Source organism: Lagopus muta, chromosome 2, assembly GCF_023343835.1.
Source record: "Lagopus muta isolate bLagMut1 chromosome 2, bLagMut1 primary, whole genome shotgun sequence".
Classification (NCBI taxonomy): Eukaryota; Metazoa; Chordata; class Aves; order Galliformes; family Phasianidae; genus Lagopus; species Lagopus muta.
Genome location: NC_064434.1, coordinates 106,319,641 through 106,335,488, shown reverse-complemented (window position 1 = coordinate 106,335,488; position 15,848 = coordinate 106,319,641). Strand labels below are relative to the sequence as shown.

At 45.8% G+C, this 15,848-nt stretch overlaps 1 protein-coding gene across 7 annotated transcripts in view; it reads right to left on the bottom strand.

Annotated features, from left to right (window-relative positions):
* GZF1 (GDNF inducible zinc finger protein 1) overlaps positions 1 to 15,848 on the bottom strand; it is a 75,119-nt gene that overhangs the window by 5,370 nt on the left and 53,901 nt on the right. For 5 of the 7 annotated variants that reach the window (XM_048934827.1, XM_048934831.1, XM_048934826.1 and 2 more), the window contains exons 5-9: positions 7,127 to 7,221; positions 6,352 to 6,519; positions 5,693 to 5,850; positions 4,236 to 4,536; positions 1,847 to 1,950 (exon numbers count right to left, since the gene is read on the bottom strand). In XM_048934827.1, coding sequence (XP_048790784.1) covers positions 4,291 to 4,536; positions 5,693 to 5,850; positions 6,352 to 6,519; positions 7,127 to 7,221 — 667 coding nt within the window. In that variant the 3' untranslated portion in view covers positions 1,847 to 1,950; positions 4,236 to 4,290. Of the gene's footprint in view, positions 1 to 583; positions 1,951 to 3,804; positions 3,905 to 4,235; positions 4,537 to 5,692; positions 5,851 to 6,351; positions 6,520 to 7,126; positions 7,222 to 15,848 lie in introns of those variants that run through there. The other 2 variants (XM_048934834.1, XM_048934833.1) reach the window with 2 other exon arrangements.

The window sequence follows — 15,848 nt, the reverse complement described above, 5'->3', positions numbered from 1 at the left end:
CTAAAGAGTCTCTCCTTTGAGCTTCCAAGACTGTGCATTTGTATCTCATCTCTGAGCCCACGCCTCATTTCACCACTCTGCTCTGGATGCCCTCAGTGCCTCACTCACCTCCAGACATTGACATACCAGCCTGTTCCTGAGCAAATTTCAGCTTTTTGCTATGCTTAGCACCCATAATATGTGGCATTCTTCAATTTAATACACAGCTGTCTTTTTAGATTATTTTCATACCTACTGCATAACATTTTGCTATCGAATATAAAGGGGCATCAAATTAGCTAAAGTAATGATAGCCCTAATTGCACAAATCACTCATCATGGGTTGCCTTTCTCATATATTCCTATGTTCAAAGTTAGTGTAGTTCAGCAGCAGGCAGCCCGAGCCCACGCACCTCTCCTGAAAGGAAATTACAGAACTCCCTTAACCTGAAAAGCAGGAGAAAAGCCACGAAACAAAGAAATACTGAAGTTTTCCAGTCAGTCACGTTTTACACCCCCACTTCACTGGAAGGCTCAAGGTGTGATCCAGGGGATTCCGCTTCTCCCCCCAGAATCTAACAAGGCCAGTTAAGTCTGTTCATACCTCATGTGTGTTTTAAGTGCAGAAGGCTGAGAAAATTTAGCCTCACACTCTGTGCACCCATAAGGCTTGTCGCCTGTATGCGTCCTTTCATGGAGCCTCAAGGCAGTTTTGGAGCTCAACCCCTTTCCACACTGCTGGCACTGATGACGCTCCCCACCACCCTCATGAACCTGGAGAATGTGCCTCTTGACGTCCTTCTTCCTCTTGAACTTCTTACCGCAGAGCTCACAAGGGAAGTGGCGCTCGCTGCTGTGGACGTGGCGCTGATGGCTTTTTAGGTTGCACCGGTTGGCAAAGGTCTGACTGCAGGTTTCACACCGATAAACGATTTCGGCTGCGATGCCGTGGCTGTGCTTTATGTGCTTGAGAAAACTTTTCTCGTACAGGAATTCCTTCTCGCACGTGCTGCACTTGAAGTTACTGCCTCGTTTCTTTTTGTCCTCTTCGGATTTTTTCACGTTTTCTCCTGTTTCAAAGTTGCCGTCGCACTCTTCGCTTTCAGGTTTGATGCTGTCTTCCGCTTGCTCCTCCTCCCTCTCTGTATCACACACGTCCTGGTCCTGTGGGTAACTGTCCTCTTCGACAGCAGCCCCTGCATTCTTTTGCTGCTCTCTCAGCCGCCTCGTGTATTTCTTCTTTGGGATTTCCACAAACACTTTCCTCCCGGCCAGTCTCCCGCTCGCCCTTCTGATTTTGGCATAAGGAGGCTTCATCATTTCCTTCTTTTTGTCTGCTTTCTCTTTTGGTTTGGCAGCTGGCACCTCAAGAGACAGTCCAATTCTGGGCCTGCCACCCGGGGAACCCGCAGGATCCGGAGGACAGCCAGCCTGCTCGGGTTCTGCCACAGCAGCTGCTTTACACTCAAGCAAACTGCTTGGCTGGGCTGCACTCTCTTCCTCGGAGTTCTGTGATTCAGAGAAATTTTGCAGCTCCAGCAGCACCGACTCAAGCATCTGCTTCTTTAACTGAAAGCAGGTTTCTGAGAGGTCCAAGCACTTCAGCTTTTCAGCTATTTCTAGCATGCGCTGCACTCTGTCCTCTTCCACTTCTACCTTTGCAGTATAGACAAACTCAAGAAACGAAGCAAAATCAGCAACCTGGACCTCGTTCAGGAACACGTTGGTTCTTGGGCCATCCATGCTCTTCTCATTAAGGAAGACCTCCTTGAAAAATTTGCTCGTTGCTGCCAACACAGCTTTGTGTGCCACGAACTCTGCCCTGACACCCTGGTACTCCACGCTGACCGTCACGTCACAGAGGTGGCCCAGGAGACGCAGCTGGTGCATTTCATTCAGCAGGTTGATGGGAGAGGACTTGGATTCCAATAAAACTGCATTACTTTCCATCTTTCTTCTCTCTGCAAAAAGCTGTTAACAACACTGCATGTTAAAAAACAACAACAAAAAACCCTCAAAGATATCAGCAGCCAAAAACCACGTCCAGATTTCTGAGAGTGCTTCACGTCAGATTTAAGCACTTCAGGTGCTGAAGCTTAAGTGAGCACACTTTCAAAGGAGCATTGTGAAAAGTCTGGCTTGCAGCACAGACAGGACTCCAGAAGTGTCACCCTAAGTGGCAATATCTAAAAGCACACTGTCAGTCACACACATTTCTCTGAAGTTAATTTGCTTTTAAATCTCAACCGCAGTTTCACCTGAACCACTAGAGACTATGACAAAGTGTAACAGGGGCAGAACAAACAGAGGGAGATCAAAAGAAAACTTTCCATTAAGGCATGAGGAATTAAACAGTTCTTCTCCCCCTTAGTCAGGCAGTAAGAAGAAGGAAAGTTTAAGTTAACTGCAGTCATCAGTAATGACAGCTTTAAACAGGCTTTTCAGTTAAGACATTCAAACAAGATTTGGATAAGCTTCCAAATGCTCATTAACTAACAGGAGCACAGGAAACTGCGTAAGCGTGTTCTCCGATTGTAAACTCAAGGAACCAGAAAACTTCCCCAATGCAGTTTCTCTTATAAAGCAATTCACCATTCAAGTCAGGTTTAGATTGGATATGAGGAGGAAGTTTTTCCCTCAGAGGGTGGTGAGGCACTGGAACAGGCTGCCCAAGGAGGCTGTGGATGCCCCATCCCTGCAGGCATTCAAGGCCAGGCTGGATGTGGCTCTGGGCAGCCTGGGCTGCTGGTTGGCGACCTGCACACAGCAGGGGGTTGGAACTGGGTGAGCACTGTGCTCCTTTGCAACCCAGGCCATTCTGTGATTCTATGAAGCTTAGAGCCTCTAAGTTTCGAGCACCCACAAAAAAACAGACTCACAGCTCAATACAATATTCTGCTAAAACAGTTTGGAGACAACATTTTCAAGAAGGCCTAATGCTGTAAAATACAGAGCTACAGAACACACAGGAGATTATTAACAGCCAGTAAAATGACAAAAATAAGAAAAGAATAATAGTAGAAAATGAAAAGGTTTCCCTACTATCATACAACAGGTAAGTGGCAGATGAGGGAACACGTGCACACCTGGCACCCAAACCTCCATCCTTGCTCCAGCAGAGTCTCCTCAGAACCAAACCCTTCACATTTCCCAGCCTTCGAACCTTTAGCTTGATGCATTTAAGATTTAAATAGTCACATCAACTATTTGAAAGACTTGGTTACCACCTTACATAAATTACACCCAGACCCTGTTATACTAAGAAGGAAAGCAGAGTCCTCCAACCTGCCTGTGCCAGCCCTGAGCATAGCAGGCACCCCAAAGGCCCACTCTTACAAACGAGCCCCAACACCGTGCTTTAGGCATTGTTTTTAACGAAAGGCTGACGCCTTAATAACCGCGGACGGTGGAATCTAAAAACATTTCCTCTTCTCTCTATTTACCCAGGCATTTCCTCCTCCCACGGGCACTCTGCATCGCAGAGCCGTTAAACAAAGCCTCGTTTAGCGTTTTATCTGAAACAACCAACGCTATCGGAACTTCACTTTCTCACCCCGATACGAGGTCTACGGTTTTTTTTTTTTCAAGCTGCTTATCGTGCCACTTCCCAAGGCCCCACGCACTACCGCAGCACACACCACGCGCCCCGCACGGACCCAGGGCACTGTAGGGAGCGAGCCCTGCCCGCGGGGCGACGGCTCCGCCGCCTCCCAGGCCTGCCCAGCTGACGGGCCGCCCGCGCCCACGAGGAGCCGAGAAGCAGCACCGCGGCGGCTCCGTAGCCGCCCCCAGACGCGGAGACTCTCCCGAAGGCGCGGCGCTCACCTCAGCCGCGGCGCGGGGCAGCACTCGGGCTCGGGCCCGGCCCGGCCGCGCCGCTCCTCACGGCCCGGGCTGCGGGCGGCGGCCGGAAGCGCTGCCGAGCTGGCCCCGCCCCTCGGTGCCGTCGCAGCAGAAATGACGTCACGAAGCGCGACGGCTATGCTAGGCAACCGCGCGCCTGCGCCAGCCTATGGCCATTAAGGCGCCCGTCCTTCATTGATCTGTTCACATCACCGCTGAGGGAGCACGTTTTTATTCAGAAACCCGCAGTGACGCACAGTGACAGCACGGCACCTGCGCAAACACACATCCGCATACACTTTCCTAAAGAGATACCGTGTGATGCAGCCACAGCTTGGTAAAAAAACAAAAAACAAACAAACAAAAAAAAAAAGAGTCTGTAGGCAGAGTTAAAACCCACCCGGCCCAAATACCTGCAGCACGCCTCATGAAGCCTTCCTGCCCGCACGGCTTCCCGGTGACACGGCGTTACAGGCACAGGACGGAGCGGTCGGTGCCTTCTGCGCTGCTAACGCTAGGTGGCACCTGCTGTACTTGTTTAAGAATGACGCTTTCTGGTTTATAAAGTTTACCTCGGTCAACTGACCAAATTTCTGGTACCGAGCCCTCGTCCATACAGGCTCCCGAGAATGTCTCTATTTTGGACCAGTTGTGGTTTTTTTTGGTCGTAAGGTCTATTAAGAAGCTTCTCCAGTGAGCGTTTCGGTCATGAATCTAGAGAAAAAGGGAGGACAACGACATGTGAGATCTTCCAGCAGCCACTGCCAAACACTGAATTCAGTGAGACATCGCACAGCAGTGAGGTTTGCTCACCGTGCTGATCGTGCTAACGTGCGAGCAGCAAAAGCTGGATTTGCAGCATGAGAACAGAGCTGTTTTTGCCAACTCTGCACTGATTTTCTGCCAGAGAACGCTTCCAAAGGAAACTAGATGTTCAGCACGTAGGCAAACATTACATTTATAATCTTGCAATTGGAAAAAAAACACCTTATGTTCTCCCTTAGCAGTCACACTGAGGGTATAGAGGTTTCTGAACACGGCCAATTTTGGCAGTCAATTTTTTCAGTGCATCATAACTCCAGAAATGTGTAAAACTATATTCATGGAGACATTATAAACCATCATGCTAGAGGCTTAAAACAGTGCAGAGGTGTAGTAGTACAACACAGAATACTTCTTTTAAAAAATTAGTTATTTAAATAATTAAGATAATTAATATAAGCGTATTAAATAACCACTGTCCCTCCTCATCCCTCTTAAGATCACATTTTCCTTTTGAAGACAGTACAGCTATTTGGAAGACGACTGATTTGGCAGCCAGCAGTGGGAGCTGCTGTGCTGCTAGATAGGAGAAAATTCTGCACACTGCAGAAATATGTTTTTAAAAGCCATGTACATGCTGTGTCCATCTCCTAACCCTAACCTTCATTTTTCCACAGTTTTTAAAAATAAACACCAGAACTGAAGCAACAGTGTGAACCTCCAGTATGCCATGAAACTTCCCTCAGAAGCTAAGAGTCACCACTGCAGCCTGACTCCCACAAGGGTTTGAGGGTTCACAGAATCCTGGAATTACTCGGGTTGGATGGAAGCTCAAAGCCCATCTATTTGCAATGCCCCTGCCATGGGCTGGTTGCCCTCCATTAGATCAGATTGCCCAAGGCCTCATCAGAACAGCTAGGATGGGGCATCCACAGTTTCTCTGGGCAGCCTGCGCCAGGGTCTCACTACTCCAAGTAAAAAAAATTCCTCCTAATATCTAAACCTCCCCTCTTTTAGTTTAAAACCATTCCCTCTTGCGTCTCATCTGCCCACATAAAAAAAAATATCAGTCTCCCTCCTGTGTGTAAGCTACAAGGGGTTGGCATACCGACACGTGTCTCCGCAGGGTGGACATGTCTGTGAAAGTTCTCTCGCACGCTCTGCACTTGTAGGGCTTCTCCCCAGTGTGAATACGCTGATGGCGCCGGAGAGCGCCCTGCTGGGTGAATGTTTTTCCACACTGCTCACAGAAATACGGACGGGTCTCTAAATGGCAAAGAACAGCAATCAGTGGCTTTGAAGGCAGTTTCTTTTGGCTCCAATTTCACAGACAAAAAGCGTATGGAAGTTTGAAAAGACGAACGTCGGGATAAAGCTGTGTATCTAGCAGGAATGTGCTTGGGGCCCTGGCTTCTAAGGTTAGGTGATAAATGTTCTCAAGTCTTCCCTGGCTGTGATGGAAAGCCCAAGAAGAGCACCCTGATCTTGCAAGGGGAATAGCAGCACTAATAACAGTCACTCCAATGTCCTCCAACAGCACACAATACACCTCACTCTTCTGGACAAGTGTCACTTGATATAAGATGGTACCTTGCCCCATTTAGCAAGTCAGGATCAGTAGCAGCCCTGCATCTCCTCACCACCTAACTCAAGGAGCTTATAAAAGTGGCTTTGGAATAACATGTCACCATCCAAACTGTAAAATATTTCAGATCTCAACTTCCAGTGCAGTTTATTTTCTCGGCCCCAATTTGTTTGTTTCATTACCTGCGTGGACATTACTGTGCTGAGCTAGTGAGGCTCTCAATCCAAACGTCTTCCCACAAACCTCGCACTTGTACGGCTTAGCACCCATGTGGCATCGTTTATGGCATTTTAAATATTCATTGGTGGCAAAATGTTTTCCACACACATCACACTTAAAGAGACGCTCACCTGAGTAAGAAGGAAAAGGCACTTTGAATTCTTGCAGAAGCTTTCACCTACCCACAACTCCTTTCTGGCTCTGAGTTGGCAAAAATCCCCTTCTCCATGTTTATGTTCATAGAATCACAAAACGACTTCGATTAGAAGGGACCTCAAGGATCACCAACTTCCAAACCCCCTGCCACAGGCAGAGTTGCCAACCATTACATCACGTGCTAGATTAGATTGCCCAGGGCACAATCTTCCTGTTGCCTTTCACTTGCTCAAATGTTTGTTTTTTTTTCCTGGAACTGCCATGCTTCATAATTTTTATCTTTTGGTTATCTGATTTCCACGTATCTTTGTCCCTTGGTTCTCTGTATATTCTCTGTACATGTGACCTTACTCTCTCACTTAACCCTTTATCATAATTTCATTCCACAATACTCCAGTCCCGCTCCCACACATCCATTTTTGTACTTCAAAGTGACTTTTCAAGTATCCTTCTATCCCTGGTAGTTCCCTCCTGGAAGCCTTCTGTGAGTTAGAAAAAGAAGTGTTCACTTCCAAATCCCCACTAATTCTTACCAGGCAGCAATGGGAGGTGATGGAAGGAACAGAAGTATTTAATGCTTACCTGTGTGCGTCCTTTTGTGGCCAGTGAGTTTGCCTTTATCAGCAAAGCAAGCACCACAGTCCTCACAAACATATGGTTTTTCCCCTGTATGGGATCTAAATGAAGCAAAACACACAAAAGGCTATTAATAACATAGCTCTTGTTCTTTAAAAAGTGTATTTCTCTATTTTGAAGTATTTTCTATGCATTATAGTAAACACACTTCATTTTTTTCTGATGATTTTAACTGGAAAAAAGTACATTCTGTTCAGTCAGGAAATAGAGCATTTACCACTATCTGTGCTACACTGAAGTGTTCCCATTTAAGGGTTTACTTTTTTCTCACTCTAAGGCCCTAGAAAATCCTTTTTTCTTTTTCTTTTTTTTTTTTTAAACAGGTTATGTTTATAGTGTAGCACTGGAAGGGAGAAAGCAGGAAAGATGACATGCTGCTGCAGTTCACATGCAGACTGCCTCCAGCACAACGCCAGCAGCAGATCTTGAGACACTGCAGGCCACATTCTCAGCTTCCATAACCACTCAGCCCTACGTCCCCTGGCCTGCAAAAGCCAAAAGGCACTAAAAAAAGTCAGGCAAGCAGTGTTTCCAAACACATGCCAGACACCTGACTTTAAACTAGTTCAAACCAAAGAAGTCTGAGGCAGGGATCCTGATGTTTGATCTTAACATTTGATCATCCTTCCTTATTCCAACCCAAACAGCAAGATTTGAAAAATCACTCTGAGCTGTCAGGAAAAATGCTGCACGTATGAGGCAGCAGTTACCCAACACAAATCCCACACGTCGCTGTGACAAAACAGTGCTGGCTTTGCTGGCTCAGCTGACACAGATATTCAGACATTTCAGACGTTTTACTGCTCCAGAATCAGCATGCCTCACCATTTTTAAGATCATTGTAAGAGCACTCAGGAGACAGACAAGACCTACCGACCCCATCATCTGGGTCTACAGTCTAGAAGGATGGAATTTCTTTCTCCTAGTTTAGCCCTCTAGAACTACAAACTATCTGCTAGGCTCACTGTTAAGAAAGATGGGACATTCCATGGCGTGATTCACTGTCTCTTGGGGAGGAAGCATTTAACACAGATACCACTAGAGAGCAATTCATCCATCTAGCTCTGCTGACTACAGATGGAGCGCAAATGAGGAGTCCAGCTTTTGTAGTGCGTAGAAAAAATGGAATCCCACACCAAATGACTTGCTCAGAGTCACACAGGAAGATCTTTTCATCTTGACCTCTGGAGTCTTTTGCTCATTTTTCAGCCTATTTCTCATCAGTGAGGGCCATCATCTTATCACAGAATTGTAGGGGTTGGAAGGGACCTCCAGAGATCATCGAGTCCAACCCCCTGCCAAAGCAGGTTCCCTACAAAAGGTGGTCTTAAGTAATCTTAAGTAATATTTACACAAATGGATGTGGGTCAAAGAGGAGATATGTACTGAGCTTTGCTAATGACACTAAGCTGACAAGAATGCAACTGAAAGCAGGAATATGCTGGGGAAAAAACAATAAAGGTGATCTGCGAAACCAAAATACAAATGGACAAGATCAAACACTGTGCAACGCAAGCACAGTAACACAGCAACTTCTGACAGGGACTCCCACTGAAAAGCAAAAATATCACCAATTCAAGAAGACAAAGCAGAGACCTCAGTTCAGTGTCTGCTGACTGCTCACCAACTCTGTGAAGTGACTGCAGAAGAAAAATGTGAACTGAGGCAATGCAGATGAAACACTACCAACGAAGGTAAGAATTAACGGCAGTCCTGTTGTACAAGGAGTTTCTGGGACCTCATTCCATCTACTGAGCTGCTCTTGCTCTTCCACACTGAAGAACATAAGGGGAGATACAGAAGGGACCTAAAGCACACACTCTGTTTTACTAAGAGACGTTACAATTACTCCGTTTATTAACATGATTACTCAGGCTAAATACTCTTTCCCCCTTGCCCCTCCCATAAACACAGAAGGGACATAAAAACACCGGTCAAAGAGGAATATCTTAAACACAAGTCTAATCCATCACAAGTGTGCATAAATGGAAGGTTTCCAAGGAGTAACCTTCTGCAAATTCACTGCATTGCAATCACAGGAGGAAAACTGATCTGCTCCAGAGAGACCGCAATCAGATGATGACAGGAGCTACAATGTAACTGTCTGTGCTAGTGGGGAAATACATGCAGTGACTTACAAGGTGCCCGGGTTATTGACTCATGCACCCAGCTCACGCTCCTAGCCTCATTCCTTTTCTCTACCTGCAAGACTAAGATGCAAAAAGCATACAGGTATGCCACAGCTGGAAGTACTTAACTTGTGCCACAGGCACAGATATACCTGCACAGGGCAGGGCACCCATTAGCCAGGCAAAGCTCACAGGCTAGCATCAACAAAGCAATGTAAACTTTCCCTCTGAACTGAGCTGGGCACACACATAGGGCAGCCACTGACATACGTGTTGTGTGAACATTCCTGTTGCCAGAATACAAGCCAGGTCTGCACAAGCAAGCAGAGCTGCCCAACAGAAGATCTATCGGAAGAAAAATAGCTGGTGCTCAGGAGGACCTGCCATTCACACTGAAAACATTCCAGGGGTTCTTCCCTTTTTTGCTAACTATATTCCCACTCTGCTGTTACTGAAGGGCATAGGATGCATTCCTGGAGCTCACGGTCTACTTAAGCTATCTACAATCATTGCAGTTCACATTCTGCAAAATGATGAAAATCAAAGGACAGTAAAAGGAGACAATCAAGAAATTTGCTTTAAAAGCTCATTCTCAGTGTGAGCTAAAAAACTATAAGTAATACTTTGATACCCACTGTCATTCTGAAGCTAAGATTGCTGTCATTACAGCACTACCAGCCTTTCTGCTGCATACAGCTCGGGATGGACAGAACTCACCTTCCCTGAAGCTGCTCTACCACAACCATTTCAGCAGATGCCCCCACCCTCCCATTCCTTGCCAGGAAAATATTGGGTTCATTCACCAATATTTAGTGAATGCACTGCTGATAGTGATATCAGATGATAGTGATAGTGAATGCACTGCCCAGTCTAACGAAAACCACGGGTGAAACACGTTCCCTGTTAACAGGCATCACTGTGCCTCATTTGATAACAGCTATGTCAGAATTATTTCCATCTTGCCCCACGCTCATTAAAAACAGGCTCACCAAAGGAAGTGTCAAGGCAACACTGAATTGAACTGTAAGGGCTTTCTGGTCTGGTTTTCTCTCCTTCCTTTCCTTTAGACCATCAATAAAACATTAGTTGTGAATGGCTCATTTGTTCCAGTTCCAGCAGGTATATTCCAGGCTCGCTGCAAGGCTTTTTATTTTGAAACTGTTTCTGATGTAACATTGCTATGTTAACCATCTGCCTGAGCGACAAGGCCCAGCTTTATTAGGATACCCTCTGTCTGCTCACACACCTATGCTGCACAACCAGGGGCAGCCTGAAATACCTCAAAAATAAACACTGCAATGGCATCGTATCTATGTATATTGAAAGACTATAATAGAATAAGCAGTGTGAAAGACCCACACAGAGGCAAATGAAAAATATAGACCATATTTATTATTTATTAATAATGAAGGGAAAAAACCCTCCAATCCAAGCCATGTTGTTTTTCCATCTCACGATGGATGTCTTGATGAGCTGCTAGGAAGGAACAGGAATGACTTCCTCTGGAGGTGGAGCAGGAGTCTGATAGCTTTCTGTACTTCACACTATGTGCTGAAAGAGCAAAGTTCCTTTACTGCCATCACCTGGAATCAGTGCAACCAGCAAAAGGAACTTCCTCTAAAAGCAGTGCATGCAAAACTCAATAAGTTGCATGCTGTTACGCAGACAAAAGGACAGGATGGGATCATTCAGGTTGGAAAAGAACACTCCGATTATCTAATTCAACTCATCACCAGCATGTCCAATAAGCCACATTCCTCAGTACCACAGCTACCTGCTTCTTGAACACCTCCACGAATGGTGGTGACTCCAGCACTTCCCTGTTCCTGTGCCTCACCACTCTTTCTGAGAATTTTTTTTTCCTAATATCCAACTGAACCTTCTCTCATGCAACCTGAGGCCATTCCCTTTCGTCCTACAGCTGCTATCTAAGAGAAGAGGCTGACCCCCACCTTGCTACAACCTCCCTTTAAGGGACTTTTAGAAAGGGATAAGCTCTCCCCTGAGACTCAGCCACAACAATCCCAGTTCCTTCAAGGAGATAATCTTCTGTGTGTCTTGCTACAGTTCCTGGGAGGCAAAGGCCCCAAGCACCAGTGTTACCTTCAGCAAAAGGGCAATGTATGCCTAACCCAAAAGCTCCGCCAGTAGCGATGGCTACACAGCAGTGCTCCGCAGTGCAGTTTGAGAATGTAACATTAGGTCCTAGGAGAAGGTAGATTTGTTATAGCAGTGCATCCAATGAAGCCATTCATGAACAAGTCTTCCCTGGGGAAACCGGACAAATCTTTCTGCCCATTGGTTTAGGCAGCGTCACTGTCTTGGATCACATTTCCTTATGTGACTTTCCTTAGCACAATCCCCTAATTATGCAAATTAAGTATGTGGCTTAGTCGCTGCTCCATTCTGACAGCAAACGGTCCCTGCTACTGTGACACAGCATGTCACCATTGTGACGTTTGTGAGCATTCCATTCCAACCCCCCCCCCCCGCCCTAACAGCTGCCATTGCACTGCATCCTGCTGCTGTGGAAGGACGACTTTCATGGCCTGGGGAAAGAGCCACGGACAAGAAATGCTGCCAGGGTGAGAAATTAATCATTGAACATGTCTCCACTTTACCAAACACATCAAGGGTTTCTATCCTAAACAAGCCTTCAGACAAAAGATTTCTTGGACTTGCCTAGCTGTTGAAATTGTCCAACAGCAAGCTTGGAGACAAAGGTGAGGAAACAGTCTCTAAAACTCGTCATCCTGCTTCTTTACACAAAACCTCTCTCGATAGGGCTTCTCTCTGCCATCTCTCAACAGGGGCTTCTTTCAGCCCTCTCTCCAGATGGGGGTTTCAGTCTGGAGGAGGCTCAGGGGAGACCTCACTGCACTCTACAACTTCCTGAAGGGAGGTTGTGGTGCAAAAGGGTCTGGCCTCTTCTCCCAGGCAAATAGTAGGACCCAAGGAAACGGCCAGAAGTTGTACCAGAGGAGGTTTAGGTTGGATATTAGGAGAAACTTTTTCTCTCAGAGGGTGGTCAGGCACTGCAATGGCTGCCCAGGGAGGTGGTGGAGTCGCCGTCCCTGGTGGTGTTCAAGAGGCGCCTGGATGAGGAGCTACGAGAGATGGTTTAGTAGCTTGTGGTACTGATAGGAATGGGAGGGTGGTTGGACTGGATGATCTTGCAGGTCGTTTCCAACCTTGTGATTTTGTGATTCTGGGTTCTTCCAGCCCTTTCCAGACCGGTCTGCCTTCTGTGTCCCTGTTTGGCTGCTAGTTGTGACCAGAGAGTCACAGGCTCCCTTGCTGGTGCAGAACAAAGACTCTCTGCTCTAAACCACAGCATTTCACATACAAACAGCATCTGCTTTTGTTTTGTTTTGTTTTGTTTTCCCCTCGGGAATTTCCAAGGAGTAAAAGAAGCCCTTAACTTTAGCTCTCTCAAACAAGACAAAGAGAAGGCTTCTGAGCATCACCTCTAGAGAGGTCCTTGATCTCCACAGTCATACTAACACCAGACACTGAGGACATCAAATTGATGCAGCTCAATACATGATCTGTTCTTGGGCTTAACATTATTTTTGTACTGAAACAAGGATAACTTTAATGCAAGACCAAAGAAAGCAGCATCTAAGTTAAGATATGGGGCAGACCTCCTACAATGTAAATAGGAGCATTTTGTGTCTGCCAGGTGCTGATTTGTGAGCTGCATATGTAGATGTCATACATGTAAAACAACGCTCCATTAGGTAAAACTGAGTATCTAATCCAAAAATAAATGATATGTGCAATTCTCTAAGTGCTTGTGTGGAACAAACTGCTCTGTGCAAAGATCAAAAACAGTTGAAGATCTAAGAAACCGGTAACAGAACTCAACTCTCTCAAAGCATTCTCTTCCAAAACTTTCACCAGTTGCAAAGCTTCCATCGCTTTACAGTTCTTCCAATCTACATACAGAAAACTCCCACTGACAGCTTCCCAACAAAGACTGTTGGGATTTACACATCATCACTCAATAGATTATTACACCCCACTTGTGAAGAGGTACGGGAACCCAAAAGACACACTTGGTGCTGTATTTCTTCTCTTCTACCTCTTGATTAGTAAGAGGCATGAGAAGATCGTAGAACATCGTATTACCTTCTTGTTCCTGCTAAGAGACAAATTCTACCCGCCTCTTTATTTATTCTTAGATCTTAGCTTGAGGGCATGTCATCAGACTTGCAGGATATTGCCACCTGACAAAAGCTTGTAATGGAAAACAAAACCCTAAGCCTTAAAAATTACAGCTTGCTACATTCTTCTCTTAGTTCTTGGAAGCAGTGAAAATGCTTCTGATAAGTCCTTGGCAAAACCAGGCACAGAAAAACTACAAACCTCAATAAGCACAGAGACAAAAACGATGAGAAACACAACCGGTGAAAAGATCTCAGGCTAAAGACAACACCCTCAAAGAAAACAGCCTTCAGCCAGAAAAAATGCTTCCATGGCAGGCCAGCCATTCACTAAGCCCAGGTCAGGCAGCAAACACAGGTGCATTTCTTGCACCTCCCAATCCTGGACGAGCCACCCCTTTTCCAGGGCTGCACAATCACCATCCATCCAGGCCACGACATAACAGTTCCCCTCAACCTTTCCTTCCTTATCAATACTTTTATGCTCAGTGTCAAAATTGCTGGTTTTTTTTTTGGAGGAGAAGCATGAAGGTGGCCAGGATAAAAAGAGGAGCAGAGTGACAACAACGGGCGAGGAAGGAGAACGGTGAGGAGAACAGCAATGAGGGTAAGAGGAGGAGAAAGGGGACGAGGAGGAAAAGGTAAGTGACAACAACGAGGGAAGGAGACAACAGATGAGGAGGGCTATTGGGAGGTAGAGGAAATTAGGAAAAGAGTAATGGGAGGAGAAGAGGAAAAAGCCATGAAAAACAAAAAAGGAATAGGAGAAACAAGAGGAGGAAAGAAGTGATAGTGAAAGGAAAAGATGGAGCAGGGGGTAGAGGAGGAGAAAGAAAGTAACAGGGATGATGGAACACAAAGGGGGAGGAGGAGAACAAAAGAAGTGATGATGAAATGAAGAGGAGGTCGAGATGGAGGAAGAGAAGGAAAAAAGCAGCGACCAAAAAATGAGGAGGAGGAGAAGGAAAAAAGAGGCGATGACGAAATAAGGAGGGTAAGATGCAGCTGGAGGTAGAGGAGGAGAAGGAGGGAAAACAAAAAAGCAGTGACCACGAAATGACAAGGAGGTAGAGGAAAAAAGAAGCAGTGATGCAGTGAGGTAGAAGAGGTGGAGGAAGAGGAGGAAGAGGAAGTAAGCGGTCAAAAGGAAATGACAGGGAGGAATATGAAAATAAAGCAGCAACCAGGAAAGAAGGCGGAGGAGGCAGAGGAGGTGGTGGTGGAGGAGACAAAAGGAGGAGGAAAAAAAGCAGGAATGATGAAATGATGGTAAGGAGCAGGAGGTGCAGGAGGAGAAGGAGGAGGAGAAAGAGGAAAAAAAGCAGTGATAAAAAGATGAGGAGGAGGAAAAATGGAGGAGATAAAGGGTTTGAAAACAAATAATGAGGGTAAGCTGCAAGTAGAGGTGTAGAAAGAAAAAGAAAAAAAACAGGAATAATGAAAAAAAAAGGACGAGCAGGATAAGGAGGCAGAGGAAAAAAAGGATGAAATGGAAATGAGAAGGAGGTAGAGGAAAAAAAAGAATAACGAGAAAATGAGGTGGAAAAGAACAAGGAGGTGGAGGAGGACAAAGAAAAAAGAAGCATCCACAAAATAAGGTTGAAGAGTAAAAAGGAGAATGTTTGAAATACACACGAGGAGGAGCAGAAGGATAAAAGCAGAAACCACAAAATGAGGTCAATGAGGAAAAAGGCAGCATCTTTGAAACATGGTGGAGGAGGTAGAGGAGGAGATGGAGGAGGATTAGGAGGATAAAAACAGCAACAACCAAATAATGTTAAGAAGGAAAAAAGTAGCATTTCTGAAACACGGTGGAGGAGGTAGAGGAGGAGGTGGAAAAGGAGAAGGATAAAAGCAGCAACAACAAAATCAGGTGGATGAGGAAAAAGGCAACATATTTGAAATATGGTGGAGAAGGTGGAAGTGCAGGAAGAGGAGGAAAAAAGCAGTGAAAAAAAATGGGAGGAAAAGGAAAAAGGCAGCATCTTTGAAATATGGAGGAGGAGCTGGAGGTGGAGAGAGTGGTGGTGGTGGTGGAGAACGAAGAGGAGGAGGAGAAGGAAAAAACATCTACAAAAAATTAGGAGCAAGAGGAAAAAAACATCTTCAAAATATGGTAGAGGTGGAGGTGATGGTGGAGGAGGAGGAGGAGTATAAAAGCAGCAACTACAAAATGAGGCCGATGAGGAAAATGGCAGCATCGTTGAATTACGGTGGAGGAGGTGGAGGTGGTGGTGGAGGTGGAGGAGAAAAGCTACGAGAGGAAACTGAGATGGAGAAGGAACAAAAGGGAGAGGACAAGGAACAGGTAAGTAGCAACGCAAACAAAACAAGGAGGGTAAGGTGCAGGTGGAGGTCGTGGAGAAAGAAGAA